Source organism: Hippocampus guttulatus, chromosome 13, assembly GCF_054856545.1.
Source record: "Hippocampus guttulatus isolate MCC_2025c chromosome 13, RoL_Hgut_1.0, whole genome shotgun sequence".
Classification (NCBI taxonomy): Eukaryota; Metazoa; Chordata; class Actinopteri; order Syngnathiformes; family Syngnathidae; genus Hippocampus; species Hippocampus guttulatus.
The window spans coordinates 19,055,917-19,083,450 of NC_141273.1; the positions used below are offsets into that span (position 1 = coordinate 19,055,917).

At 44.6% G+C, this 27,534-nt stretch overlaps 1 protein-coding gene across 1 annotated transcript in view; it reads left to right on the forward strand.

The window, feature by feature from the left end:
* lrit3b (leucine-rich repeat, immunoglobulin-like and transmembrane domains 3b) overlaps nucleotides 1-26,095 on the forward strand; it is a 40,135-nt gene extending 14,040 nt beyond the window's left edge. Inside the window, exons 2-6 of the mRNA XM_086128147.1 lie at nucleotides 5,093-5,467; nucleotides 5,548-5,633; nucleotides 22,186-22,479; nucleotides 22,585-22,644; nucleotides 23,699-26,095. Coding sequence (XP_085984273.1) covers nucleotides 5,093-5,467; nucleotides 5,548-5,633; nucleotides 22,186-22,479; nucleotides 22,585-22,644; nucleotides 23,699-24,117 — 1,234 coding nt within the window. The 3' untranslated portion in view covers nucleotides 24,118-26,095. The remainder of the gene's footprint in view (nucleotides 1-5,092; nucleotides 5,468-5,547; nucleotides 5,634-22,185; nucleotides 22,480-22,584; nucleotides 22,645-23,698) is intronic.
* Nucleotides 26,096-27,534: the final 1,439 nt, after the last annotated feature.

Here is a 27,534-nt window from a genome sequence, read left to right on the forward strand (position 1 = left end):
ATTCTGGACCAGCTGAAGGCGCTTAATGGAGGACTGGCTGACTCCAAAGTAAAGGGCATTGTAGTAATCGAGCCGGGATGTGACAAAGGCATGAATTACTGTCCCAAAGTGTTCATGTGAGAGGAGAGGTTTTATTTTGGCCAGCTGTCTAAGGTGAAAGAAGCTGGATTTAACAACGGCACCAATTTGCCGATCGAGTTTGAAATCACTGTCCAGTTTAAGGCCCAAGTTTGAGACTGTTGACTTAAGGTAAGGAGACAGGGGGCCCAAGTCTACAGGATGGAATGTATAAGGGCCACTGGGACCAAACAATATCACCTCTGTCTTCTTTTCATTGAATCTCAAGAAATTTTGTGCCATCCAGGTTTTGATTTCTTCCAGACAGGATAGGAGTGGCCTTAATGAACCATATGACCACTAGCTCTGTTCTTAGAGTTGTGTTTATTCGAAAATAATTTGAATTTTTATATTTTCTCAATTTATAATTTTCTTTGTGTCTTTTATTTGAGAATTAATTCAAGTTTTTTTTTCATTTTCCTACCTGTGATACAGGTAGCAAAGTGAAAATTTGACATACAGTATGTCAAATAAAGGGTGAAGTGATTGCCCCTAAAAATAAAAATGTGCCCTTCCTTTGGCAGCAAGGATTTGAACACCAGCTCAGTGATATGTGGCTTTCTGTTCAGCCCGTGTAATGCTGAGCGGGCATTAAATCCACCGTGAATCCCCCGCTGAATGGAGAAAAAGTCCTTCAAAAATGGCTGAATTGGTCCACAAAAGTAATTTAAAGGTCCATCAATAAAAAGCAAGTGGAAGAGTGGGAACCCTGCAACATGCACTGAACACTCAACTCAACTGTATTTATAGAACATTTTAAAACAATTGTGTTGTTTTTTAATTGCGTGAATCATAATTTTAATCTTTAGCTTTATTGTTTCTGTAGGTGGGTTGCCTTTTTATACAGTGAAACTCCTGTACAACAAAACCTACATGGGCAAAAATACCCTCCAGTGTGAAAAAATGTTCATGCATTAACACCATTCTCACTTTCCTGCCCCCCCTACAAGGAAAAAAAACCTGTTGCATTATACGAATTCTTTTTCTCTGCTCTTGCCTCGCGACGAAATTCACTACAACGAAGTCTAATCCAACAGCGACTCCTCTTCTGCTTCGTTCGGAAACGGCAACAGCAACCACCACAGTGGTTTACACATGCGCAGTCGTCCAGGAAGTATTTGTTATTGTTAGTTTCAGATGCAGCAAGAACGTTGCATTGCTAAAATGGCTCCAAAACGAACCTTTGGATGTCAAGCAGCTAAGACAAGAAGAGCTCTGACGCTGGAAGAGAGGGTAAAAGTGATCAAAATGAAAGACGGAGGAAGCAAAAAAAAAGTCATTATCCAAGAAATTGATGTCAGTGAAAGTGAATGCTGATCGTAATTTCTCAATTTCTTTTCCTTTTTTTCTTTCTACAATGATGATATGAAGTGTCAAATATGTGTATGCTCATACTTATGCACAATTGAATTAAAAATAAAGAGTACACATATGTTTGTGTGTGCGTGTACACATACGTTTGTGTGTGTGTGTGTGTTTAGATCTGAGATCAAATTTGCAACAGTGAAAAACCCCATGTTGTGAAAAGAATTTTTTCTTGCTGCAAACATGATTTCTTTCTGCAAACAGTTGTAGAGGAATTTCACTGTAATATCGCTTTTTATACGTTAGCTTCATGTGTTCAAGATGTTGAGAATGGGGAAACAATGGTCAGTCACAGTCTGAAGCGGACATTGATTGGCTGTCATTATGTTTGAGCTTGTTTAGCAGAAGCTGATAGGCTCTCATTGAAGTTTGGCGGGTAAGTAAGCAGTAAGTAAGCAGAGAAAATGTAGGAGCATGTGAGAGATCTTGATCCAATGAATGGAAAATTTACATTCCAAAAACGCCCTGACGGCACTATTGATAAAGGTAGAGTGGTGTGCCTAGTTTGTAAGAAAGAGTTTGCTTCCCACCGAAGCAGCTCAAGTTTCACCTCCCACATTAATGCAAAGCACCAGTGTTGTGTCCAAGGACCGGCAACCCGAGGCCAAGGCCAAGGCCAAGGACTTGACTCCGAGGCCAAGGCCAAGGACTTGGAAAATTTTCCGAGGCAAGGCCAAGGCCAAGGACTTGAGAAATTTTCCGAGGCCAAGGCCAAGGACCAAGGACTTTCCTCCGAGGCCAAGGCCAAGGACCAAGGACTGATTTTGAAGCTGAGGCCTAGCCGAGGACATGTATAAAACAATGCTATCATACCACTTGGCAGGTCTTCATGATTTGCAACACCCCTCCATCATAACCCCTTGCACTCCCTAACGCTTGAATGAAGTGTTTTTATTCAAAGAGTAGAACAGTCAGGGTAAGTGTTATTTATACTGAGAAAAACAAAAATAAAAGCATATGATATACATTCATGAATTAATGTTTTAGTGCAGTAGTTTCTTAATATGAAGTAAATCAACACTCAACAGGCATGACGCACGGAAGACAAGTTGAGAAATGACTTTGCATAGAAGTCAATCACTGAGTGCAGAAAAAGCGGTAATCTCTGCAGTGATAATTTTACAGTTTACCGGCAGCGAGTCCCAGGGACTCGCTGATCAGAAAAGTATGAGTCCCATTATGCATTGAGAGAGTCCCAAATTTCGAATTCTGAAATGGTCTACTTATTCAATTGCAAATGATAATAATACAAACAACAACATATACACACAATTATGTATGCGCGATTCCTCAGTTTGCGGACTAAAATAGCAACCTGCATGCGCACATAACGTTATCTGTTGCACCCCCCGCCCCCCCTAAAACTGAAAATAAAACAAAACGAAAGTAAATTAGACACCACACCACAAACACACATACAGGCACAGTGAAATCGCGTTGATCACACAGTCAACTCGTGTGCGGTGACTTTTATGGTTAAACAATTTTTCGGTACCGTTAAAATGACGGCACGCTACCGGTAACGATTGTTACTGTGAAATCCTCAGGCTTGCTGTAGTTTTTTTGTTTGTTTGTTTTGACTGAGAAATTTCCTTGCATCCCAAAAACGCACATTGTTTGGAACTGTGCGTCCCGTGGGAAAATTATGCGTCTCGGACGCAGAGGTAACGAGATGGCTGATCTCTAAACATTCTTTGAGTACTACGATTATTACCACTACCACTAATACTACATTAATTAATACCTTCAACTTCACAATAATAATAATAAATAATTAAATCAACCATGATTTTAAACTATGTATTATCAATATTCATTATTCCAAACATGAGAAAGCATTCAGCAAACATAACTGGAATCGAGCAAAAGGACTCCAATTCCCAACGGCCAAACCCAGAAGTGAAGTGCCGACATTATTGACTCCAGCTGTAACGCAAATTACTTGGTTCAAACAAACATTCTAGTGCGACCGCACAAACTTGACGACTGTGCAAAAATAACTAAATAAAAGACACCACTGTTACAGAAAGGCTTTACACGCTATTTAAACTGCCGATCACGAATTCATTGAAACTAACTGTGATCCCGCACTTTACACGTTGTACTGAGTCAGTGGTAGCCCCGCCCCTCTTAAAGGGCCAGAGAAAGTCATCAACGTGGGTTTCCCTGGATGGATTTTGTTTGATTTCTTCATGATTTTTGCGGTCCTCTGGCCCACTTTATACCACTTTATACGAAGGATTAGAGTCTAATCCTTCGTCCACAAACGAAGTATTGGGCAAACTACGGCCCGTGGGCCGGATCCGGCTCGTTGGTCTCTTTAATCCGGCCCGCCGAAGATTGGTGCACAATTAAGGTTTGATTGCATTCATTTCGTTTGGACTTGTATGACAGGTATTTCAACACCAGGTGGCGCAGTTACTTCAAGTTGCAGAGCACAGGGAGGGAGGGGAAGACAAAGAAAGAGGGAGAGAGTAATGACCATGGAAGGGAAAGTGATATGTATCTGATTAAACGAAGCGGGTAACAAAGTACGAAACATTCAGGAGACGCCTGGAGTCGGAAAGACTCAAATCTACGAGACTTTGAAAAACAAGGAAGCGATTCTCACTCGGTCCGATTCTGGCAATTTCCATGCTCAAAGTGAATTGCTTGTGGCTCGAGTAAATGAACATTTCCTAGAATGGTTTGATTGTTATCATGTTAAAAACTTTCCGCAAACTGGACCGCTAATAAGAGTCGGAGAGCAGTCAAATGTGTAGAGCGTGAACAACAGCGGGCTCAGTACACATCCTTGAGGAGAACCGGTGCTGAGTGTGATGGTGGAGGAGAATGTTACATTATTACTAGCATACAAAGTCATTGTGCTATCTTCTTTATTTTCTATTTCTATTTCTAACTTTTGGCCCGGCCCTCCACAATATTTTCTGCTTCTCATTTGGCCCCCCCGGGAAAATAATTGCCCACCCCTGGATTAGAGGCTTTAATCCCTCATTGTGTCCGAGGACCGGCAACCCGAGGCCAAGGCCAAAGACTTGACTCCGAGGACCGGCTCGAGGAACACATCACTGCCAAGCACCCAGTCACGAGTGCAGCCACAGCTAACGTTAGCACTGAAAGTGTTAGCAATTTAGCTAGCCATAGCAAAGCTCTTCGCTAAACAAAACTCGAGAACACGCCTCGTACGCGTAGCTGAGTAAAAATCAGGCATCCAAAAACAGACAGTTAAAACATAAAAAGAGGAAAACCCTTTTAAGACGACTTTTAAAAATGGACAGACATTTAGCAGGTTATTCCAAAGAGAGGGACAACTCTTGTAAACTTACCGCTCAGACCATGGATGTTCAACTCCGGTCCATAAGGGCCCCTATCCATCCTGTTATAGATGTATCCCTCCTCCAACACACCTGATTCAAATGATCTGGATCATTATCAGGCCTCTCAGTGCTTGCTGATGATATGATCATTTGAATCAGGTGTGTTGGAAGGGGGAGACATCTGAAACATGCTGCTTACTGGCCCCCGAGTATCGGAGTTGGATACTCCTGGTTTGTACTGTTTATTTATCAACATGAATGTCACTTTTAACAGGTTTGTGTTTTTACATCAGGTTGGTGCAATGCAGTGACCCGAGAATATCAGCTGTCCCGATCAACATCCCCGCTGACACAGTGAAACTCCGTCTGGAAAAGACTCTGATTACCAGGGTACCCAGAGCAGCCTTCTTCAACCTGTCAGAGCTGCTCTTCTTGTGGCTTACCTACAACTCCATCACAACCATCCACCCCAGCAGCTTTGTTAACCTGAGAGTCCTGAGAGAGCTACGTCTGGATGGAAATCTCCTCACTGCCTTCCCTTGGGAGGGGCTCAGGGACATGCCTCGCCTTCAGACTCTGGGTCTTCATAATAACCAATTATCTAGCCTTCCATCTCAAGCTGCACTCTTTCTTCCCAACATCACCTACCTTGACTTATCCAGTAACAGGTGTGACCAGCTGAAAAATAACTCAGTGAACAAAACCTGTTTTATTCAGCATGTATGCTTAACTTTTCTCCTCTTCTCAGGTTGACTATGTTGTCAGCCGAACTATTGGACCTTTGGTTCCCTCTTCTAGGCCAACTGGAGAGATCACCACAAAGAAGAGTTTTGGGTATGAATTTACACCTTAAATGTATGTATATCTAAAACATTGATTCCTTACCTATTGAAGGGACTACTTTTGACCCTGAAGATTTTTTTTGAAAGGATTTTCGTGAATACACCAACACAATGGATAATCTTAGGTTTTACAACAACAATAACACTACCGACATGACGGTTAGAGATAGCGGCCATTTTTTGCCTCTATTTTTCAGAGAGTTTATACTTTATATAATGTTTCAAACCACAATGGAATAAATAAACGGATAAAAATAAAAACCAACAACAAAACCTCTATGTTCAGATTTTTGTCTGTCAAAACTGTGTGTAGAAAATGGCTGCAGTAGTGTTTTGCATGGACATGTATGGGAGGCCCGGTGGTCGAGTGGTTAGTGCGTCGACCTCGCAGTGCACAGGTGCAGGCTTCCATTCCGGCACCCGCCTTCCTGTTTGCATGTTTTCCATGTGCCTGTGTGGGCTTCTTCCAGGTGCTCTGGTTTTCTCCCACATTGCAAAAACATGCAGGGCACGTTGATTGGGCAATCCAAATTGTCCCTCGGTGTGATTGTGAGCGCGGATGGTTGTTCGCCCTTGTGTGCCCAGCGATTGGCTGACAACCGGTTCAGGGTGTCCCCCGCCTACTGCTCGAAGGCAGCTGGGATAGGCTCCAACACACGCCGCAACCCTTGTGAGGACAAAGCGGATCAGAAAATGGATGGATGACTGCCAATGTGCATTGGTGTTGTGTGAAGTTGAATCTAGTGGTCAAAAAAAGTTATTTTATCGAGATTATTCTCGGCCATTGTCCTAATACCCAGCCATTGGAGGTCTTTACTGCAAGTCCCAAGTCTGGATGAATGGAAGGGTTGTGCTTTTCCTGCTTGCGTAGTTTGTAGACGATTGTTGCTACACTCTGCTTTCGTTTGCATTCTTTTTGCTGATAAATTCATTTATCTTTTTCTGATGGCGTCTTCTGGAAAAAAAAAATATCTGTGGGACCGTATCATTTTTCAATATTTTAGCTACATTCATCTTTGGCCATTTTTTCTTTTTTTTTTTGTTGTTACCACTTCACGATAACCCGAGCACAGCCTACTAATTCGCACAAGACAGGTATTAGCAACAAGCCTCAACGCAAGATGCCTCCATTATCCACTGAAGACTCACAAACATCTTCATAAGATGTTTAGTGGAGACAAAAATGCACCGTGGAGGTAAATGGGCAATCTGGAAATAAAACCACATGACCAACGTCTCAAAACAGTGGACACAAGAATGCTAACAGTCGGCTCGTTAGTCCCAGAGATATAGCTGAAAGAAATGGCAATGAATCATCCATCATCCCTCTCTGGAATTTGCTGGGAGCGAAGCCAAAATGTACGAAACGATGACCAACAGACAGACGACCTGAGCATGCAGGACTCAGATCAGGCAGAACCCAAAGCGCAGAGATCTGTGATGCGATTGGATGGCCAGCGTTATCATGCTCCTCCATGCCTGTACAGGGAAAGGCACAGCCATGGACGACTACTTAAAGGAAGATGAGCAACAAAACTCTTGAGCAACAAAGTATACAATTGCAAAATAAATTTGCTCCATTGTTCTAAGACGCTGGATCTACATCTGACACCCTGGACAATTTCTCACACTCGCAGAGAAGGGTAAGTTCTGTAAATATATCAGAAGATAGGAGAGTGGAAAGAAAGCTAATGCCTTGGCCTCAACTGTGGTTGTGGGTAACTCTGCAAGAGGTGAGAAGCATGTAGGTCAGGCATGTCCAGCCTGTTTTCCAGCTCTCCCGGCTGCAACACACCTGATTCAGATGGATAGCTCACCAGCCAGCTCTGAAGCAGCATTAGAACGATCCTGATTTTTGAATCAGGTGTGTTGCTCCTGAGAGAGCTGGAAAACAGGCAGAACAGCGGCCCTTGACGACCGAGTTTGGACACCTCTGTTGTACATCAACAACACCAAAATGCGATATGGTCTCTAACAGGATCCTGAGTATTGTTGCGGGAAATTCAACTTTGGAGAAACATCATCACACACACGGGCAAGTGAGTGTCAGCCTGAAATACTCAAATCTGCTCAACACAGTTCACTGAAAGTTTTCATCATTGGACCTCTTCCACCAGTTAGAGGAGGAGTAGAAAGATGCAGCCACCTGCTATCACTGAAAGCACGGCTTTCAACTGCTTGTGACATGTATTCAGTGCATGCCATTGACAATTTTAATTTTTTTTTCAAACACAGACATTTTTTAAGGGAGACATGGATTTTCCTGAAAGAAGTCAGGAATAAAGCTTTTCACAACCAAACTATATTTCTTCCTGTGTCAGAGTGTGCCCTCTGCCAAGGGCAAGATACGAGGCAAAGTCAAACAAAATAAAGACCGAAACATGGGAGTGGTGCTGACACTCCCTCTACCTGATGGGTCAAACTACGTGAGACACCAGAGCAAAGATGAGGAGGACTTGCCACTCCCACCAGATGACACTGCCAATGAGGATTCACTTCATCCAAACCCATCCCTACCGGGTTCATCCTATTCTCCCCACTGCTGGAGTTCACTGACCAAATGAACAGACTTGTTAAGATTGGCATACAGGCTAACTCCCCAGCCACAACAAGTCCGTCTCACCCCCCCCCCCCCCCTCCGTCCCACCATCCAGACCCATTACACGACTACATTGAGATCCTCTTAAGTCTGTTGATAGGAGCTCAGCATTAAAAGCTGTTTGAACCAAAAAAAGATCTACACTGGGTCTATAGCAGGGATGTCCAAAGTCGGTCCTCAAAGGCCGCTGTCCTGGCTGTTTTCCAGCTCTCCCAGGAGCAACACACTTGATTCAAATAATCAGGATCGTTCCAATGCTGCTTCAGAGCTGGCTGATGAGCTTATCATCTGAATCAGGTGTGTTGCAGGCGCAACACACCTGATTCAGGACAGTGGCCCTCCAGGCCTGGAGCTGGACATGTCTGGTCTAGAGCAAATACTGTTGACTCATCCAAGAAAAAGTAGGGCCCCGATGTGCCAGAGGTTTTGTCAGTTGATTTCTATCTTCCATATTTACACAACCATAAGATGCACGTAAGAGTCTTAAATGTTTGCCAAAATGGGCGGGGTGCCTAACAGATTCAGAAAATCTGAATCTGAATAATGTGGGTCGTGTGAATGCTGTTGTGTGACTTCGATGAGGGTTCCGCATGACTAACTGACTGATGTTGTGCAGACACGTTGCTTTAGAGGAAAGGCGGACATCACTGAGGACTGCATGCGGATGTTAAAATGGGAAGGGTGGGCATGAAAGAGTACGTTAAAGGCACGCCCCCAGTCGTGCCAGTACGTGGATTGTGCAAAACAACATCCCGAAAATGGCACCTATGAAGAGACACGCTTATGAAGCACAGTTTAAAGTGCAGGCAAACAGTTACACGGAGGACTACGGGAATTGAGGAGCCGCAAGAGAGAATTCAAGATCAACTAATCCACGGTTCTTGGGGCTTTTGTTTTATGAAACCACGCCATCTATCCATCTGGGCAAGCACGATTGTGGCGCAGCAACATCCGGTGGATTACAATAAAAAAGCTGGCCAATATCCACTTCTGCTGCATTAAAAATTGTCATGTTCAGCGTTACTTTAAATGAAGACTCTTTCTTGGAGATTTGAATCCCTTATTTTGCCAGTCTGCTGGCCTCATTTGGCTTCCATTACCAACTGTTCTCTCAACCAATCCCCACATTGCTAGCTTGGGCTACGGCAAGTGATGACGAACAAGCAGACTTAGCATTTTGAAATACAACTAAAACATTGCCCACAAACACATTCAGCCCAACCACCTCACCGACATGGACAAGGTGCCACTCACTTTCGACATCCCGAACCACACTGTAGAGAAGGGGACCAGCACGGTAGTGATACACACAACGAGGCACAAGAAGTTGGCTTTTACTGTTGTGCTTGGTTGCCAGGGCAATGGACAGAAATGACCACTGACAGTGATTTTTAAGCCCAAAGAAAACTTTAACTACAGCTGGAAAGTTAAGTTGCGAATGGTGTGGGAGCGATGGTGCCTTTTCAAAAACATATGCCACAATTTGTGAATGGATGATTGCACTGTGTAATCTTTCGCAAAAACCGGCTTCATTTGCAACAAGCCGCACGGCAACGAGACTGACTCTGACAACCACGGAAGGGAAACTGGCATGTGTGATGGAAAACTTGCTCAGCTGTTCATTTCTGATGCAGAAGATGAGGACTTTGGTGGATTTGCGAATGAGGATTAAGATAAGATAAGATAAGATATCCTTTATTTGTCCCGCAATGGGGAAATTACAATCAGAATTCAGAAAGGAAAAACGCTGGGTAGGGAGAGGGAAAAAAAACCACGCTCAAACTATCCTCTTCCAAGGATAATTTAAGTCCAGGATAAAAAAGACCCTAGCACATGAATAAGCATTAGACAGTTACAACAAGTCACAAGACATAACATGTATAAGGGGGGATGAATGGGAAGGGGTTAGGGGGGGTAGGGTAGGGTAACCGTGACCCGGCCGAAAATGACCAGCTGCACGGATTCACACGAGCGCTCTGCATGTCGAACCACGTCACGGGGGAAAAAGAATCGGAGCGATGAAGACGGTGATAACAAGGATGTGTATGCGCGTGTGGTTGTCCAGTTATGTATGTGTATGCGTGTGCAAGTCATGGCTGCTTCGTCGAGGTCTGCTCATCATGAAGACAGTCCAGTCCCGGCTTATCAGTCCATGGCCGAGAAGGAGGGGGGTTGGTGGTGGGGGGCCCTAGACTCCATGCGTATTTCCATCCAGGGGAAAGGCCAGGTAGCGTTGTTTGTTTTGGAGAGACGGCCGCCAACAATTCCAGACAGCCTTGAGTCCTTGGTCTGTATCTCTCACTGGCGCCGATCAGCCAATCCTCAATTCCTTTTCGAAGCGAAAATTCCAACGTCTCCATGGTATTATCGATCGCGCGGAGTCGCTCCAAACCGCAACAATATTGCGGTTGAGCTCAGTCACCGCTTGAGTCTGAGTGTTGGACATTCGCGCCAAGCCATCCAGAGTGACCGGCAGCTTCTTCACTTCCAATAGAGCTGCTCCCGTCGGTTGAATTTTGCGACAGAACAGCAAGCTGCCAACACCAAACAGCAGCATACCTGTTATCAAAAGGCCAATAATGTAGATGTCTTCCACGTCCTCCACGGACAGTACTGTCAGGCACACCGGTCTCCACTTTCTCCATGGATCCAGGGCGTATCCGGCAGCAAGTGTCCCCGGAGGGAAGCAGGCTCCCCACTGCCTGCTCTTTCCGTCGAAAAAAAATTGTCAATTACATCGAGAGACCAGCCAACTAATTCCATGGTTAGTTCTTCGGATGAAAACACGGTAGGAGGCTAGGGAAAAAGTTGGACAAAAGACAGCACAAAAAGACTAAGTGGCGAGCAGGGGAAAAAAAAAAAGGTGGGGGGGCAGGGAGCAGAGCAGAAGCGTCCGCCTTCGTCGAGAGCCAAGCAGAAAAAGCTTATGAAGCTTATTTTTTGATTGATCAAAAAATAATGTGAGCACATTGTTAAATACAAAGTACAACAGAACTGTTTTGCTACCACGGCCTTTTTAAAAACTTATGCTACTCAACTGTATTTATAGAGCACTTTAAAACAACCATGGCTGTATAGAAAGTGCTGCTCATAGAGCAAAAATAATTCATACAACAACAAACAACAAAATAATAAATTCATAACAAAGACAGTTGAAAGCACAAAAATAGTAAACCTAAAAATCATGTCTCATGCTGAGTCAAAAGCCAAAGCATAAAAATGAATTTTCAGAGAGTTTTAAAGATGGGCAGCGAGGGGGCTTGCCGAACTTTTAGTGAGAGGTCATTCCAAAGAGAGTCACCAGCAATGGAAAAGGCTTGATCCCCTCTGAGCCTCCGCTTGGTTCTTGGTCCCTCTAATGTCTGTTCTGCAGACCTGAGGCAACGGGCAGGTGGTTAGGGGCAGAAGAACTCAGAGAGGCAGGTGGAGTGAGGCCATTTCAAGATTTGAAAACAGGTGGAGTGAGGCCATTTCAAGATTTGAAAACAAATAGAACCTTAAAAAGAACTCGAAAATATATTGGGATCCAGTGAAGGGATGCCAGAGTAGGAGTTATGTGCTCCCTCTTACAAGTATGTGTCAAGAGGTGGGCAGCAGCATTCTGGACCAACTGGAGATGCTTAATGGAGGATTGGCCCCTGAAAACAGCTTAAACCGGAGCAAATTTAACCCTGCTCAAGGAGGTGGTTTAAAATTTTGCTCCGGAGTAAATGTTCGTTTGCGGGGCAGCACCGATGTAAAATGGTATGTGTGAACGCTACAGGGGTAGACTCGCTATGCATGAGAAGAGGTTGCTTTCGTGCTCTGTTGTACTGTGTACTGCGTCATCTTTCCTTTTGTAGGAGACTGGACTGTCTCGGAGTTGTTTGTCTAGTTTGTTCCTCTGTTGTGTGTTCACCCCCCCCCCCCCCCCATAGAATTTATTTTGTGATTTCCTCTATTGATTTTCTGTTTGGCGCATTATGCTTGCTTGTCTGAGTGTCATTGAAGTCATCCTTGATTTACGTTTTTGGCGGCGGTCATTGAATTCCCCTCGAGCAGAAGGCACGGAGACCGAGAAGGAGAAAGACGTGCCTGTAGTTGCTTGAGTTAAACAAATTAATAAAGTGTATGTTTTAAAAAGAACCAACACGACAGGTCTTTGTTTTATTTCCGTATTAATACTATCTATCGTATTGCATGGCTGCAGAAACTGCCGTGTGAACGCAAGTGGGGCTGCACTGGGGTAAACACGCTTCTCTTTAGTCAGCAGCTTTTTACGTGTGAACGCTCCACAAAATTTGCACTGGTGTAAGATATATCGCAACAAAATATGTCGGTGCAGCATGGATGCAAATGTGTGCCGTGTGAACACCCCTGAAGACTCTCATGGCATTGCTTCAGCTCTTGAGGTGTATCACAAAACAATCAACATAATTTATGAGCATTTGGAAAGAGTTGATACCTCGATGGATGACATCGTCATTTGGGGCGCCACCAGAGCTCAGCATGACGAGAGACTGAAAGCTGTGCTTGAAGCAACAAGAAAAGCAAACCTGAAGCTGAATAAAGAGAAATGTCAACTGTTGTGACAGAATTGACATTTGTAGGAGATATCCTAAGCAGTGTTGGTATCAGACCTGACCAACGAAAAGTGTCTGCGATTGGAAACAGGCCAAGGCCACAATGCAAAAAAGATGTGCAAAGGTTTAATGGGATGATTACATTCATGGGAAAATTCATACTCAACCTGTCAGAGAAAATGGCCCCACTGAGACAACCAACAATGTATAGGGTGTCCATAATGTCTATTCACCATTTCAAAAATTTATTAAAAATGCAATTGATTAGATATTTTATTCAGATTTGTTCTATTGTATTCAGTGTTTATTAAAGTTTTTTTAATCACACTGCCCAAAGGTGAATGTGTGGTGTGGGATCATGTGCAATCGAATAATTGTCCATTTTTCTTCAATGAGACATCAATTTCTGCAAATGTTTACCTTGACCTTTTAACTGAATATGTGGCACCACAACTGAATGACCTTCAACCAACCATAATTTTTCAGCAAGTTGGTGCACCACCACATTGGGGGCTGAATGTTTGTGGGTTCCTCAATCAAACATTTCCAGACCGGTGGATTGGAAGGGATGGGCCAATTCCTTGGCCGCCACGCCAGATATCAACTCCCCTGGACTTCTTTCTATGGGGCTATGTTAAAGATATCGTGTGTCGAACAAAGCTAAGGGACATTACTGACCTAAAGCAAAGGATTACTGATGCCATTGCCACAATTGATGAGGCTATGCTACAGGGAACATGGCAACAAATCGAGTAACGTCTTGATGTGCTTCATGCAACTAATGTTGCCCATGTAGAAGTGTATAAAAAGAGGTAAAAAAACAAAAAACCTTTAATAAACGCTCAATACAATTGAACAAATCTGAATAAAATATCTAATCATTTGCATTTTTAATACATTTTTGAAATGGTAAAGAGACTTTATGGACATCATTGACATTTCAATCACAGTGTGATTATCTGTTTGTGCCTGACTGGGAGCACCGTCTGGTATGGCTAAAGAGGCCGATCCGGGAGTGACAGTCCCTGTTGCAGTGGATGCACCTGAACACACAGTTGGAGGGGGGCGCTTGTTTGTCCTGGCTGTTCTTTCTCCTGGCTCTCTTGTCTTCTGCCGATGCTCTCATCTTCTCCTCCCCTCGGCACAGACCACGTGCCAGTTCTTGTTTCCAGTTTGGACGGTTCTGGGCCAGTGACTCCCATCCCTTCACATCTAACTCAACAGCCTTCAAGTCCCTCTTGCAAACGTCTTTGAAACTAAGCTGTGGGCGGCCCTGTGTTCTCTTTCCAACTGAGAGTTCTCCATAGAGCAGATCTTTGGGGATCCTACCGTCCTCCACCCTGCGGACGTGGCCGAGCCACCGAAGGCGACGCTGACGGAGGAGGGTGTACATGCTGGGGATGTTGGCACGTTCCAAGACGTCTTTGTTGGTGGTGAAGTCGGACCACTTGATACCAAGGATCCGCCTGAGGTTTTGCATGTGGAAGGTGTTGAGCCTCCTTTCTTGGCGTGCATACAGGGTCCAGGACTCGCTGCCATACAGTAGGGTGCTGAGAACACAGGCCCTGTAGACTGCCATCCTGGTGTTGGTCGTCAACTTGCTGTTCTCCCACACGCGTTTGGTGAGCCGGGCAAGAGTTGTGGTGGCTCGGCCGATCCTTCTGTTCAGTTCAGGTTCCAAGTCAAGCGAGTCTGTCACCGTGGAGCCAAGGTAAGTAAACTCCTTGACCACATCCAGCTGGTAGTTGTTAATGGAGATGGTGGGTTGGCTCTCTGTGTCCTGACTCAAGATGTTGGTCTTCTTGAGACTGATGGTCAGCTGAAAGTCGCTGCACGCCCTCGAGAAACGATCCATGAGATGCTGAAGATGTTCTTCCTTGTGGGCAGTGACAGCAGCATCATGCGCAAACAGCATGTCTCTGATCAGGACTTTGCGGATCTTGGTCTTGGCCCTCAGCCTCGCCATGTTGTAGAGGCCGCCGTCAGAGCGAATATGGAGGTAGACACCCTCAGTGGAGTTCCCGAAAGCGTGCTTGAGCATGATAGCGAAGTAGATGCCAAAGAGGGTCGGAGCAAGTACACATCCCTGCTTAACTTTTCTTGCGATGTTGCGATCTATCTTAGACCAGTGCTTTTCACTTCGAAAGAGGAAGATGTTACGCCGTCAAATTGGATGACACCCTTCATTCCGGAGTGGAAGGAACGAATGATGCTCAGCAGCCTCCCCGGGCAACCAATCCTGTCAAGGACTTTGAAGAGGCCGTCGCGGCTCACAAGGTCGAAGGCCTTGCTCAGGTCAATGAAGGCAACATACAATGACTGGTTCTGCTCTCTGCATTTCTCCTGGAGCTGGCGGAGCGAGAAAATCATGTCAATGGTGGATCGTTCCGACCTGAAGCCACACTGTGATTCGGGGTACACCCTGTCAGCGAGCTTCTGGAGTCTGTTCAGGACCACTCGGGCGAAGAGTTTCCCCACGTTGCTCAGCAAGGAGATGCCTCTGTAGTTGTTGCAGTCACTGCGGTCACCTTTGTTCTTGTAGAGGGTGATGATGTTACAGTCACGCATGTCTTGAGGTACTTCACCGTCTTCCCAGCACTGGCAGAGTAGGTTGTGTAGGTGGTGCAGCAGAGGTTCTTTGCCGATCTTAATCACCTCTGCTGGGATACCGTCAAGGCCAGGAGCTTTCTCGACGGGCAGGCTGTCGATGGCTTTGCTGAGCTCCTCAAGGCTTGGTAACTCGTCTAGCTCCTCCATGACGGGCAGGCGCTCAACACAATCTAGGGTGGCATCGGAGATGGTGGTTTCTTTGCTGTAGAGGTCTGAGTAGTGCTCTACCCATCGCTCCATCTGCTTGCTCTTGTCTGCGATAGTCTCGCCTGTCTTCGTCTTGAGGGGGGCTGTCTTGCTGTGTGAAGGACCTATGGCTTTCTTGATCCCGTCATAGACGCGTCTGATGTTGCCGGTGTCTGCGGCTCGTTGGATGCCATCACAGAGATCCATCCAGTACTTGTTGGCGCAGCGCCTCGCTGTAGCCTGGACTTGACTTCTGGTAGCTCGGAGAGCCTACAGTGTGGACTGGGAGGGATGCTGTTTCAGCAGTGCTGTGCGCTTCGCTTCCATTACGGCACTGAGTTCCGTCACGTTTGCCTCAAACCAGTCCTGGCTTTTCCTTGTTCTCTTGCCGAAGATGGAATAGGCAATGTCGTGGATGGTGTTGCGGAGGAGGTCCCACCTCTGTTCCGCGTTTCCTTCTGGTGGTTTCTTCTACAGGGCGTCTTTCAGGTGCCGGGCGAGTGCCTCCACCATGCCCACATGGTTTGCCTTGGCTGTGTCGATGCGGGGCTTGCTTGGTGGCTTGGCTCGGTGCAGCTTCTTGGGCTGGAGTCGGATCTTGCAGCAGACCAAGGAGTGGTCTGTGTCGCAGTCAGCGCTGTGGTAGGAGCGTGTGGTGAGAATGCTGCTTAGCTGCTTGCGGCAGGTCAAGATGAGGTCCAGTTGGTGCCAGCGCTTTGAGCGGGGGTGGCGCCACGACACCTTGTGCTGCGGTTTGCTCTGGAAGAAGCTGTTGGTGACACACAGGTCTTGAAGTGTGCACGGTTCCAGGAGACGTTGTCCGTTGATGTTCATGTCACCCACTCCCCAAGGGCCGAGGCAACTGGGCCATGATATGTGGTCGGATCCAACGCGGGTGTTAAAGTCCCCAAGAAGAACAAGTTGGTCGGTGGTTGGAACTTTCTGGATGGCTGCCAACAGCTGATCGTAAAACTTGTTTTTTGCCTCCTGCGTGGAGTATAGAGGAGGGGCGTAGACGCTGAACAGGGTGACAGTGCCGACTGTAGTGTGAAGTCGCAAGGTGAGAATCCTCTCAGTCCCTTCTCCACCAGTCTCTATCATGCTCAGCAGGGAGTTCTTGACAGCGAAACCAACGCCGTGCTCTCTGGTCTCGTCGGCAGCTTTCCCGCACCAGTATAAGGTGTAGTATTTCTCCCGGAGAGATCCAGTTTCGGCGAGGGGGGTTTCTTGCAGCGCAGCAATGTCAATGCTGAGTCTCAGCAGCTCGTTGTTGATCACTGCTGTCTTCCGGGCATCGCTGATATCCATTAGGTCTGACGTCAGACCGGTTGTCATTGTCCTGACATTCCATGTTGCAAGTTTTAACAAGGGCTTGCTCCTTGTTGTGTTTCTTTTATTGTTTCCTGGTTCATCGGTTTTACAGTCCACCTTTCAAACTAATCCTGGTCCTAATCCCTACACACCCAGTAAGGAAAGTGAACTGTGGCGGGGTAGCACCTTACTGTCCGGGGGCTGCCCGGCTTAAGCGGGCGGTAGCTACCCAGTGAGGGTACAAGGCCCCCTTCCACTATTAGGCGTAACCCTGAGCGCCTAGCTTTACACCAATTAAGCACTGACTTATCACTGGTATCTGCCACTCCTCGTGTTGTGTCGTCACACGACGACGCTGGAGTGCCCTCTCCAGGGCACAGTGGCGGACCCTCAGGGCCAGCAAGGCCTTCTCTGCTGGCCTAAACATTCATACAATAACATAAATTTAATTCATGTTATTTTATTTTCATAAATATGTAAACAAAATTATTCTCTGTATTCTTTACGTCATATTATTTCCACTTAGTTAAGTGGCTTTCAATGTTATTAATGTTATTTTAAATAACATTGAAAGCCACTCAATAAATAACTTATTTATTATGGTAGAGTTTTTAACCAATCATATTTCAGCTAGCTTGTGTTGCCAGGTAAATTAAACTTGCTCGGGGCCTTCAGATTAAACAGAGTAGGCCCCTGTGCGCTGTAAATGAACGGGCACAGTCAGGAGTCTGCACACCGGGGCCAGCTAGAATGCCTTACGTCGACACTGGACGTGCGCGTTCGGTGATTGGATTAGTGCCTGCTAGAGGGAGCTATCACTGCATTTTAACCCAAAATGGCCGAAGAAGAAGACGTTGATCTGGATGTGGAACTACTTTCCACGCAATTTTCAAGATGGACCTTCCACGAAAAGCTGGATATTGTGCGAAGAAGTAGCCCAACTCCTACGCTAGCTAGCCTGTCCCAGCAAGAAAAGGGTTTGTCCGTCATTTTCAGAAGAGCAATTATGAAAGGTACCCGTGGCTCACAGCCTCTGAGAAACGCTGCAAATTGTACTGCTGGGAATGCCAATTACTTGTAACGGACCGATTTGGTGTTAGGAGCCACACTGGATATACCCATTTAAGTTGTTTTACCAAGGCAGCAAGGAAACATCAGACCACGGCTGGGCACTTACAAACTACGGTGCATTTAAAAACGTTTGGGGACACTCGCGTAGATGTGCAGCTCAGTGAACAGGCACTACATTGGTGAGTAAATGAATTTTATTTTACATTTCTTCTTGTCATTTTATTTCGTTAGTATTAAATCAATGGTAACGAAATAAAATTACAAAGATACAAAAATGTATCTAATAAATCTGCTCACCTGCAATTTATAAGATAAGATAAGATAAGAAAGCCTTTATTAGTCTCGCAATGGAGAAATTCCCAATTCACAGCAGCAAAGTTATGAAAGGAAGAAGTAGAACAACAAAATATAGGAGCTGCTGGAAAGGCAGCCACTCTCGCGGCGCCATTTTGAAGTCAAAATAACAAAAATAACACAACACAACACATAGAACACAGACAGTCGTGCAATCTTCACCAATCTTCACCACTTTTCTGCATACACTTTGTTGTCTGAAGCAGTTATAGATGAAAGAGGAGAGGATCAAAGTGTCCTTTCACCAGTGGGTCAGAGACGTCATGCTAAAAATGTGCACACGTCTGCTACAGGCTAAGTTTTGAAAGCAAACACGAAGCTGTAGCGTCCATTGCCGAAAAGAGATTAGTTCACTTCTCCTGTCCCACGTAATCCGCTTCAAACTCCAAGCCGCGACTCCCAGTTCCAAATCCGCATCGGCGCTCCGCGCAAACACTCCTTTCTTCTCATCGTCGGCTCCTCAAGCCTCACATCCATCCAGCCGCAGACCGTTCAACAGCACCAATCTCCCCGCTGAACAAAGCGGGGCTGTGAAAAATGCTGCCCATTACAGGCGCAAGACACAAGCGCCCTGGGACTGTCCAGCAATGACAGTCAAATGGCGCCGACATTCCTCCCAGTCAAAAAAATGGCGCATTGTAGTCACCTTCGTGCACTAAAGTTCGTTCAATCTCAACATTGTCAGTTATTTGCTGTTGTATAGCCGATTCTCAAAATGCAAATGATCTGTTTACTTTATTTTCAAAGAATAGTTTTTTTTGTTATTGTTTGGTTGGTGTCTTATATGAAACTGCGACATTGTGCAATTTATTGGACAGACTTGTTTAAGATCACACAGCGTAATTTGGGTGGCATTTCGTATTTTTAAATCATCTTTTTTATTTTTGACAATATCTATAAATTTAGTTTCCTGCTCTTAATTGTGAATGCATACTTGATGGTTTTAAATGCTCCTGAAATTAAGTGCTGCTTGACGAGCCTCTACTGTATTGTGTTCATGTATGTGACGTTACTGAAGGCCTATGGTTGAAATGCACGGCCCGCCACTGCCAGGGCACAAGCCTGGGCAGGTGTGTATGGAGGATCTGGTGTTGCCCATGCGCTAGATCCCCCCTCTCCACGCCATTGATGTTGCCCAAGGGAAGGGCGGGGCCCAAGCAGCTTGGCATCGACGTCGTCGCAGGAGTTGCCGGGACGCTCAGAGAGTTTCACAACACACCGCCTTAGGGACTCCAACTCTGGATTTGGCCTCTGGGGTTACTCCCGAAGGAAGATTGCCGACCAAGGCGAAGGAGCTCCTCCCACCCCACGGGTCGCAACGCACGGCAAACGAATCGCCCCATTTGTCGCCTCTTATGAACAGCAAGTGGGGGTGCTGGACCTATTCTACCCCAGGTCCCCACGGGGAGCTCGAAGAACAACAGAAACAAAAACAGAAGTTCTACTGTGACAGAGGAACATGGAACCTTCCTGAAATACACACTGGTGACCCAGTAAGGTTCAAAGACAAAACAGAGACATGGTCACAGAATGGGACTGTTCTGTGTCAGGTCCAACCAGGGTCATACACTGTTCAGAAATAGGTGCTGTACAACACAGAAACCTCTCAAAGAACCATTTATAGCAAGAACAAAGACTGTTCCTTGACTTGTGGTGAAACCACCACAGAGACTGATTGAGAACATTTGATGTGTTGTTCTATTGCCCCCCCCCCCCAAAAAAAATTGTGAAAAATGTGAATGTATAGTTTATTGTTGGGTATTTGGGAAAGAGCAATGTTTATTCAAGTCAAAGTTGGTTATTTGCTCACGACAAAAAATGCTGTGACTTGAAGTTCCTTGAAAGCAAGAGTTTTGATCTATAAATGCTGCTGTTGAGTGCCATAATTAATTTCATTCATTTTTTTTTTCAAAAGAAAAAAAATATTTTGAGAAAGGGAAATGTAATGATATGAGTAAATTGTATTTGCCTGTTGGACTAGCGATGCCTGTCCACAGTGCAAAGAGCGAATACTGAGCATGCGCAGTTTTTCAGAAGCCATCGGTTGTATACATGGTGGTGTTGCTTTCCCTCTCCGACCACGACGACAGTCCAAAATAAAGAACCTCTACTCTTTACAGAAGTTGTATTATTGAACAAACCCACTTGCACAAAGCGACACAGACTCCTCAACATTATGGAGAACATAGGTGTCCTTGACGGCTACTATCCTGCACATTTTATACGTTTCCCTCCTCCAACACACCTGATTCAAATTATCATCTCATTACCAATCTCTGATAAATGTCCTAATCTTTTGAATCACTACTAAAATAATACAATTGCAATCCACTGTTTCAAAAATATTTACATACTGAATTTAAAAAAATACTTTTTTAAAAATCAATGAAACCGGCTTTGACAAGAGTGATAGTATGCTTAACTTAAGATGAGGTTTCTAAAATGAGACTTGCACACCTATCAATCAACTAGTATTTTGGCTTTGAAGGCCACCATTGCCAGGTTCAACTCCTTCCCCGTACAGTACGTTCAATAGTATTTCGAGCAGGGGTGTCAAACTCATTTTAGTCGTGGGCCAATTACGTCTTCTGGAGTTACGTCTTCCCTCGCAGGGCCGTTATGACAGTGAAACCACAAAATTATTACTTGTACACAACAAATTAATAGATTACTAGTTATGAAATCAGTAAAGTCAATTATAATTGTTCAATTATTGTTCAAGTGAGTGTAAACTGGGTAACAAAATTATTGCAAAATCTCAATGTTATTTAATACACTTATTACCCTGATTAGGAAGGGACAGAGCTATTCCTACTCAGGAAACAGGTTTTTTCGGGTTCAGGGGTCACTCCTTTAGACCTTCTATAACTCGGTGGTGGCTTCGGCCATCCATTACGGCATTGTCTGCTGGTCAGGCAGCATCTCGGCCTGGGACAGAAAGAGACTGGAGCAACTGGTCAGGAGCGCCAATTCTGTCCTAGGCTGCTCCTTGGACACTCTGGAGGAGGTGGGCAACAGGAGGATGTTCACTAAACTAAAAGTTATGATGGACAGTCCCTCCCACCCCTTCCAGTCCGCTCTGACAGCACTGGGTAGCTCCTTCAGCCAGAGACTGTTACACCCCCGCTGCAAGAAGGAGAGATACCGCCGCTCATTCCTACCGACTGCTGTCAGGCTGCTGAATAAACGTGAAAACCTGCAATCATTGTAAATAGCACAGCCACCTTACGCTGTGTTTTCTATGCTATTGCTAATTTATTATATTTATTCGACAAATATATTGCTAATGCTTTATTTTATATTGCACTTGTATTGAACTGTGCACAGTTCTTTTCTGAAACATTTATTTTGTGCAATGAAACAGTTTTTTTTCCTCTCCCACCCCCTACCTCACCCCCAATTTTGCTGCTGTAGACTGCAAATGTCCCCAGTGTGGGACAAATAACGGTTATCTTATCTTATCTTACACATGCCAATTTGACATTTCGTTACAGATTTTATCAAGTTGACACACATGATTTGCTTTCGCGGGCCACATCAAATGGCATGGTGGGCCAGATCTGGCCTCAGTGGCTTGAGTTTGACACGTGATTTAGGTCATTGCTCATAGAAGGCAATTTGACTTTAGTTTCTCCTTTTCGATTCTTGGTGTCCTAGCTGTATGATTTGTTTCAACTTTGTGATCATCCTATTGAAGTTTTTCTTTTGCATTGAGCAACATATTTCACTGCAGATTTTTTTTTCTTAACTGAAGGGCACCAGTTGCATATTTTTTCTTTCTTACATACTGTACATCAGTCATTAGTAATAAACTATAAACTATAATGTAATCCATTGTACTTGATACCCAGGTCTCCATGACAACCCATGGATGTGTGACTGCCAGATCGCCTTGGTGGTGTCACTGTCAATGTCCCAGGGCAGCCCCGTGGTTCTCATGGACCAGCTGGTTACATGCAGCAGGTCTCTAGGTCAGTCCGGGATGTTGCTGACCAAAGTTGAGCTGCCTCACTGTATGAGACCCTCGATTCAGCCTGCAGCCACGAGAGTCACATCCCTGCTCGGCAGTAATGTTATTCTCCACTGTGAAGCTACTGGCTACCCCACACCAACTTTGACATGGGTCAAAACTTCAAACTATGCCGGTAAGGCTGGAAGAGTTGACAGTGATCTGGAGGCAAAAATTGTGGTTCTATTTTTTGAGCTGCCAGTCCAAAGTGATGCGAATTCCTTTCTCTGATCTCTCTCAGATTGCTGTCGACAGGATATCACTGGTGACAATGAACATCTGCCCAGGAAGTTGGAAAGTTGTAAGATGTATTTGATCTTCCATGCTTTGTTGTTTCAGGTTAAATATTCATGTCCTGTTTAATAGTTAAATGCAATAGTTATCGATTGTTGCAAGCTGAAATGCGCTGCTTTCACATACAAAATATCTGCAAACATAGAGGAGATAGTTTACACAAAGCGCAAGCAGTTTTGAAAACATTGGTGACTATAGCAACTTGTGCAAACCCCTCCAGTGACCATTTTTCAGAATCTTAACCAACGACTTTATCAGACTTTGTTGTCTTTGAGAAGAAAGTTGCTTGGTAGAGTGCAGTCATGGGCTATGTTTACATGCAGTCACTAAGCCTTTTAAAAGCCAAATGTTGGCAGTACAGTGGTACCTCTACTTACAAAATTAATTGGTTCTGGAAGAAATTTCTTAACTTGAACATTTTGTAAGTAGGGATGCGTTTTCCATGTAAATGCCCTAATTCGTTCCAAAGGTCTCTTAATTCTTCACAATTCTAAATGTTGCTTTTTACTTAGGTTTGGTCCTGCTTGTATCATGATGCAAGATTGGCATATGTGTCCATTTTATTTTATGAAACAATAATTGTGAATCTTATGATAAATAATGACTTCTGGGCCATGTTATTTGCTTGTTATAGTTGTTTTAAGTAATGATTTTGATTGACGTTGACTGCAAGACGTGAATGTTCTTTACTTAAAACACTTTTTTTAGAGTTAGCAATCAGATCAATTGTACATTTATTCTTTAAATAGACATTTTATAATTAAAATAAACTTATGGCAGACCACCAAGGAGTCTCAGAATACCGCATCTATGTGAAAATGGCCTAATAATCAATTTCCCCTCAGGACACCAGGTGGCCTCGGACACCTCTGGCCACCCTATAGCGCCGCCTCTGCATACACCTATACATTGATTATATATTCATTTAATGAGGGCTTCACCTTAGCTATTTATATATGGAAGAAGAGTTTGTTTTTTTTAACTGACAATGTTTACTGTGATTGAGCTGGAAGAAGGTGTAGGAATTATCATAGATTGCTGACAGTGAATTACTGTTCTAGCCATGCAGGGATCTCCTCGAGTTGGTGTGCGCTGGTCAATAATCAGCCTGGATGACTTAGGGTTCAAGGATACTGGTGAATACCGCTGCCAAGCTCGGAACATGGCAGGAAAATCTGAAGCTCCCGTTAAGCTAAAGGTGGTGGGAGTTACACGACTCTCCCGCCTACCAAAGAAGTCACAGAAGACTCCCCCGAAGTCAACATCCAACAGCAAAAAGCCCAACCAGAATCGAACGACATCTCTCACCCCATCACTCAAAGACAACCAGTTACCCCGAGCCATTGCACCACCTACTCAAAAGAACAACACACAGACATTGCCTGTCACTGTGTCCAAAGTGTTCCCCATTTACAAACCCAGCAAAACAAACTTAAAAGGTCCAAAGAAAATGTCCAAAGAACCCTTATCAAGTCTCTAATAGAGCAATTTGACAATTCAACCATTCCTATATCAAACACAAAAGTATGACATCAGACAACTGGTGAACACTGGAACGATATGTTCAGCGTCAGTGTTGTGGTTTATCCTCCACCTCTGCAGAGATAACAGTGCATACCAATGGGGTTGAAGGATTGCAGATTTGACTACTTTTAGTCACTAATATTTTACATTCATCTTTTTCACCACAGTTAGAAATTGTGTGGAAGGAACTTGTTTACAGTTCATATGGATGGCACATGTATTACAAGACTGTAACAATAAAGTTGGGATGTTGTGTTAAACATAAATTAAAACAGAATACAATGATTTGCAATGTATATTTAATTGAAATCATTACAAAGGCAAGACAGTTTGATTTAAAATGGATAAACTTGATTGTTTGAAGCAAATAATCAATTTAGAATGTTATGGCTGCAACACGTTCCAAAAAAGCTGGGACTGAGTCGAGTTTACCTCTGTCTTATATCATCCTTTCTTTTAACAATACAGTCTTCCCTCACTTAATGGGGACCGGGACCCTGCCGTAATAGGTGAAAAACCGCGAAGGAGGGTTGGTGAGGACACTAACTGTTCAAGCTTTGTTGGTCGAATTCTTTCCCATTCCTGCCTTATGTACAGCTTCCGCTGTTCCAACAGTCCTGGGTCTCCATTGTCGTATTTTACACTCCATAATGTGCCACACATTTTCAGTGGACGACAGGTGTGGACTGCAGGCAGGACAATCCAGTACCTGCAGTCTTTTACTACAAAGCCACACTTGTAACAGGCGCAGAAGGTGGTTTGGCATTGTCTTGCTGAAATCAACCGGGGCATCCATGAAATAGACGTTGCTTGTATGCCGGCATATGTATCTCCAAAAGCTGTAAGTACCTTTCAGCATGAATGGCACCTTCACAGATGTCTAGGTTGACCATGCCTTTGGCACTAACACATCCCCATCCCATCACAGATGTTGGCTTTTGAAATTTATGGCTTGTCAGACAACAGAAGACTTTTCTACTTTGCATCAGTCCATCTTGGATGAGCTCGGGCCCTGAGAAGCCGGCAGCATTTCTGGGTGTTGTCGATCAATGGCTTTTGCTTTGCATGAGAGCAGAGTTTTAAGTGGTTTTAAGTTTACCCGATATTGGTTTTAAGTTTACCCGATATTGGTTTTCTTAAGTGTTTCCGAGCCCATATGGTGATGTCCTTCATATATTGATGTCGGTTTTTGATGCAGTGCCGCCTGAAGGTTCGAAGGTAACGCGCATTCAATGATGGTTTTCAGCCTTGACGTTTACATGCAGTGATTTCTGCAGACTATCTGAACCTTTTGATAATATTATAAATCATAGATGACAAAATTCCGAAATTCTTTGCAATTGTCCATTTCCGAAATTCTTTGCAATTGTCCATTGAGGAACATTGTCTTGAAACTGTTTGTGAACAACTGTGTGAGAAAGTAGTCAAAGAGGTGAAGCTCGCTCCTTCTTTGCTTGTGAAGGACAATTAAGGGAAACTCTTTTGATACCAATCATGGCACCCATCTCTTCCAAGTTGGCCTGTTTACCTGGGGGATGTTTCAAACAGGTGTTTGATGAGCATTCATTTCTCAGTCTTTTTTGCCACCTGTCCCTTCATTGTTGGAATGTGTTGCAGCCACAGATTCTAAATTAATGATTATTTCCAAAAACAAATGTTATTAAACTGAGCATTCAATATCTTGTCTTTGCAGTGTATTCAATTAAATGTAGGTTGATAATGATTTGCAAATCATTGTATTCTGTTTTTATTTACATTTAACTCAAGTCCCACCTTCATTGGAATTGGATTTGTAAATCTTAATCTGAATCTGCCTCTTTCTGAGAATGTCTGTTGGCCACCCGTTTTGCACTTCCACCGCAAATTAAGAGCTGGCCAAAACTCCAGCAGTCATCATCTATGTTGTGAATTTAAAATTAATGTACATTTTCATAAATGTCAGTTTATGCAACAATAAATTGTTTTTCTTGTTGTTTTCATGGACTGCATCATTTTATGCGTCAAAAGGAAACTGGACACTGCAATATCATCATTCAATTTGTACTCTGTATCTGTATTGGTCTGTCGTGGTGAAGGAAGTTAGCCTAAAGATGAAGCTCTCGATTTACTGGTCAATCTAACGATCCTGCCCTCACCAAGGGTCACAAACTGTGAGTGACTGGAAGATTAAAATCACGGATAAGAGTGACAGAAATTAGTTTCCTCCACAGGGTGTCTGAGGTCTCCCTGAGAGATAGGGTGAGAAACTCGGTCATCTGGGAGGGACTCGAGCCGCTGCTCCTCCAGATTGAGAGGAGCCAGATGAGGTGGCTTGCGCATCTGGATAGACTACCTCCTGGATACATCCCTGGTGACTTGTTCTGGGCATGTCCCGCCGGGAGAAAGCCCGGGGATGACCTTCTCTACTTTAATATATATTTTTAAAAAAATTAAAAATCGTTGCCACAGAGCCAGGAGGAGTGCCTCTGTGCTGTCCTTCAGGCCAGCCCTCTCTAGCCACTGATAGGACTTCTTGAGATCAGCCACTTCAGTTATGGTCCGGTGGTACATCCCGTGTAGGGGCTTGTCCTCCCATGATGGTCCCTCTTCCAGCGCCTCATCCTCTGTTCCCCATTGTCTGAGACATTCTCTGAGTACGTCATCCGTTGGAGCCTTCTCCTTGATGTATTCATGGAGTTTGGATGTTTCATCCTGGACAGTGGCTCTCACACTCATAAGGCCTCCTTCCTTTCGGCTTGCGTACAGTCTCAGGGTGCTGGATTTGGGATGGAAACCTCCATGCATGGTGAGGAGCTTTCGGGTCTTAACGTCCGTAGTCTGAATCTCTTCCTTTGGCCACCTTATTATTCCTGCAGGGTATCTGATCACTGGCAGGGCATAGCTGTTTATTGCCCGGGTCTTATTCTTGCCATTGAGCTGGCTTCTTAGGACTTGCCTCACTCGCTGGAGGTATTTGGCCGTAGCCGCTTTCCTTGTTACCAGTTCGAGGTTGCCGTTGGCTTGTGGTATCCCGAGGTACTTGTAGCTGTCCTCAATGTCTGCTATTGTTCCTTCAGGGAGTGAGACGCCTTCAGTGCGGACTACCTTTCCACTCTTAGTCACCATCCGACTACATTTCTCAAGCCCGAATGACATCCCGATGTCGCTGCTGTAGATCCTGGTTGTGTGGATCAGGGAGTCTATGTCCCTTTCGCTCTTAGCATACAGCTTTATGTCATCCATGTGACTGGTCGTAGCTCCATTTCTGAGGCGGTATCCATAGCCTGTCTTGGTGATTACTTGGATTAGGGGGTTCAGTCCTATGCAGAACAGCAGTGGGAGAGTGAACGAATGACATGCCGGCTCAGACGTCGCCCGGCCAAACAAGGTCTGC